The 4,206-nt window shown below is 37.7% G+C and overlaps 1 protein-coding gene across 1 annotated transcript in view; it reads left to right on the top strand.

The window, feature by feature from the left end:
* The first annotated feature begins 1,070 nt into the window (after window positions 1-1,070).
* iglon5 (IgLON family member 5) overlaps window positions 1,071-4,206 on the top strand; it is a 153,744-nt gene continuing 150,608 nt past the window's right edge. Inside the window, exon 1 of the mRNA XM_060861770.1 lies at window positions 1,071-1,666. Within this exon, the coding sequence (XP_060717753.1) occupies window positions 1,612-1,666 (55 nt within the window). The 5' untranslated portion in view covers window positions 1,071-1,611. The remainder of the gene's footprint in view (window positions 1,667-4,206) is intronic.

The following is a 4,206-nucleotide window of genomic DNA, read 5'->3' as shown; positions in this document are numbered from 1 at the left end:
TTCTTTATAATAACCTTTTGTGTTATGTTTATGTTCTGTAAAGCTGCTTTGAGAAAATGCCAACTGTAAAAAAGCACAATACAAATAAATTTGAATTGAATTGAATTAAATATCAGCTGAAATTCAAGGTTTTAATTTGTATGGGAAATGAAAAGGTGGCATCTATAATGCAAAAAATAAAATAATTAAATGATATGCTATTGCATAATGAAAGATATTGTATAATGATATTTATTTAATCCTCTTATTCACAAATTGTTGGAATGATGTGACATTTAAATCATTTAAATAATAATAATAATAATAATAATAATTATATATATATATATATATATATATATATATATATATATATATATATATATATATATATATATATATATATATATATAATAACCCGAGAGAGCTAGATGATACATGCTTTGACAGACAGTTGCAGGTTGCCCCCAAAATTTGCCTGTCTGTTATTTATCAATATCTGAATAGGTAATAAAATATATAATAACAATAATATATAAACAATAATAAAAAAATTAAGTTTTTTTTTTAAAACCATATCTAACAATGGGTATCTGATCAGTGCCAGGTCTAAATGACATATTTTATTTAATTTGTTTATGCAATTCTACATTTACATTTCCAGCATTTAACAGAAGCTCTTATCCAGAGCGACTTACAGTTTTCTCTCATTTATACAACTGCGGGTTAAGAGCCTTGCTCAGGGGCCTTGCTCAAGGGCCCAACAGTGGCATTCTGATGGATTTGGGATTCGAACTCACAACCTTTCCATTGGTAGCTCAACAGATTAAACACTAGGCTACCACATCCCTCATGTCATGTGTGTACGGTGTTTCTGCTGTACGCACTGTCACGAGGAGGAGGAGGAGGAGGAGGAAGAGGAGGAATACCGCAGTACCTGCACACTTTCCCTATAAATCACTTTAATATTCTGTTCTCGCTCCATTCTTAACCCCGCCCCTCTTGCCTTGTGATTGGCCACCTCGCCTCCCACGAGCCACGCCTCCGCTTTGAACCGGCCGACCGCTTTTTCTCCTCGAGCTGCCAATCAGAGCACCGTGCGGGCTCCACTCTAGTCCCTGCCTCGCGCTAACTATGCGCGTAGTGTCGCGCTGATCCTCCGAGTCGCTCGCGCCGCATTCCGTGAGAGAGACTCCGGACAGGAGGGAGATACACCAGTGAGTGCGCGCGCGCGTCTCGATCATCCTTAAATTTTCACTTCGTCCGGTCCGGTCGTGTGCGCGTGCAGGGATGCTTTCTGCGTGAGGGATATTTACGTGCTTTTTTTTTTAATTCAAGGGGTCACTTTGGAGCAAAGAATCAGAGGGAAAAAAAAGAAAAAAACAAAAAAGGCACGAGCAGGAGACAAGAATCCCTTTAAAAATTCGCATCTCGAGACATTATTATTATTATTTTTTTCTCTGGAACATCTGTAGTCAACAAGAGCAGAGGAAGAGCGCGTGCTGTGCGCTTTATGCGTCTCTCTCTCGCTCTCTAGAAGAAGAAAAACAAACAAACAAACAAACACAAGGACAACCTGCTGAATTGCATCACGGTGCTCGAGGAGCGACACACGGGTCTAAACTCGTAAACATGAGCCGCGCGATCTCAATCTTCACTGCTGTGCTGCTGGCGCTGCTGCCTGAAGGTAAGTCGCAAAGGATCGCGTGCTGGAAATACCGAATGTCCCCGGTTTCTCTCGTGCGCGTCTCGTCTCGCCTCGCGCTCTGCTTCTGCTCGTGCGCTTCTCCAGTCGCATACTAATGCGCGCTCCTGTGTGTCTGTCTGTATGCCGAGATTTTTTATTTACACTCTTCAACATATTTAACTTTTTTTTCCCTTCTTAATTGTTCAGGATTTTCAAACATGCTGCACGAAGCTTAGTGCACTGAGAGAAAAGAAAAAAAACAACAACTTAAAAGTAATAAGGTGACTGTTTGTGTCTTAGCTCACAAGCCACGCCCATTTATTTGTTTATTTATTTGTTTATTTATTTATCTTTCTATTTATTTGTTTGTTTATTTTTCAAACCACGCCCACTAGATAGCAAGTTTATTTTGCAAACCACGCCCACACGACGCAGTGCATTAACCTTAAATGCTTAAACTTCATCTTTTTTTTTTTTTATGTTTAATCATGCAATGGTTTGAAGGACAGACAGAGGATCAGTTGATGCACAGTAGTCCATCTCCATATTCATCCGTGCATTTTGTTTATATGGACCTGGGACATTACTGGGAATGTTGCCTTTCACACACAACATTTAGCAGTTGCTCGAGGTTGTGTTAAGTCGTTAAACGTGTTCACTGTTATTTCCGAAACACAAAAAGCATCTTTTCTTTAAAACTGCTGCTCATGTTGCATCACAGGGTAACGTAAGCGACATCTATCCTCTTCGGCATACACAAGTTTAGAGAGTCAGGCACGTGATTGGCTTGCTTTGTAGTGACTGACAGGAGAGAGAGAGAGAGAGAGAGAGAGAGAGAGAGAGAGAGAGAGAGAGAGAGTAGGCCATCTCTCCCACACCAGCACACTGTACCGTTCCAAAGTCTGTCAGAATGTATTAATCTGTCTGATTGCTTAAGGCTGTGTCATATGAGTCATTCTTATTCATCAGAGCAACACCACTCTCATCCTCCCCATGTTCTATCCAGTTTGGTCATTGTGCCAATTCCTACACACCACCCAGCTCTTCCAGATCACAATCCAAACTGAATACAGCCAACGTTCAATAAACGCTGGACTCACAACCTTCTAGTCAATAGCACACAATTCACCATTGCGTCCATTTCAGAATCATAAGAAGGACGACCAGCTTTGGCACGATAGTCAGTCTAGAGCCCAAAGAGGCTCTAGTGGGATCTCCAATGGGTTGTTACAGTGCTGGACATCACAATGCACCAGTAATAAATGCATTAGATTTTTTTATTGAGTTGTAATCATTATCAGCTCCATTGACTGTTCACTTGAATGGAATACCTCAATACCTCCAAACATCAGTAAAGAAAAAAGAGTAAATAAATAAATAAATAAATAAAGTCAGCTTGGACAGTTAGTTCTGTTGGCAGAAATTTCCGGAAAATAATAATAATAATAATAATAATAATAATAATAATAATAATAATAATAATAATAATAATGTAATAAATATGCAAAATCTGATTGTACATGTTTGTATCGTTAACTAATAAGCATATTTAAGTAAAACATTTTTTCTTTCTATTTTTCTGCAACAAGTTAAGAGACTAACTTAACTAAGTCTGTTGTGCACTTTGGATGTCCTCCATGTTCAGGCTTCAGTAGAATTTTGTCAGAGAAAGTTTTCCAAATGCCTTCACTCTCCTCAGTCCTCTTCATTTATTTTAGTTGTTTCTGTAAACCTTATTTCTTTTCCCTGTCTGATATCGTCAGTGATCTCTATTCAAGGTTTATCTATGCAATTCATGAATATCTCATTAACTACATTAACAAGCAAGCGGCATAAACTTCCTCCGTGTCACGTTTTAATCACTCGTGCATTTATTACCGTCACGTAATTATCCAATCATTTTATCATTTCCTCTCCAAAGTGTTTTTGTTCAACCCTGATTTGCTTTCTGTTTTGTTTCGTTGTTGTTCTTGAATCTCATTTTGTTGTGTTATAGTTTGTTCATGTTTCCTATTTACTCCTCATGTCTGTTACCAGGTTTCCTTTTTATCACCATGTCTTTTTTTATGTTAATGTTGTAAAATCACTTTGTGCAGCAAACAAATAAAGGTATCCTAAAGTCTACAGAACGCTGATTTAATTGAATGCCAATGTGTTAAAACTGGATTTGGATTTAAAGAAAAACAACAAAACACTTATTTACACGCTGTCGTGTTACAGCAGGCTTAATGTGAGTGTTATAAGCATGAAATTTGGGTGTTGAATTTATCGGAAAATTTAAATTAGTTTAGTACAATTAGTTTTACTTCCTTCTGTTTGTACTGAAACATGTAGGTCCTCTAGTTGTGTCCATACCTTAATGTAGAATTCATCAAGATGTATTTTTGGATAATGAAATACTGAATGTGTGTTGCATTTTATAGACAAGTCAAATCAAATTGGACCATTGTGACAACAGGAACCTAAGAATGAACGTTTATTATTTTACTGAGCAGAATCAGCCATGAAAGCGTGGTCTTGTTCATGGTCAAATGAGCACA

The sequence above is a fragment of the Tachysurus vachellii genome, chromosome 25, assembly GCF_030014155.1.
Source record: "Tachysurus vachellii isolate PV-2020 chromosome 25, HZAU_Pvac_v1, whole genome shotgun sequence".
In the NCBI taxonomy this organism is placed as follows: Eukaryota; Metazoa; Chordata; class Actinopteri; order Siluriformes; family Bagridae; genus Tachysurus; species Tachysurus vachellii.
This window is presented reverse-complemented; position numbering and strand designations above follow the sequence as displayed.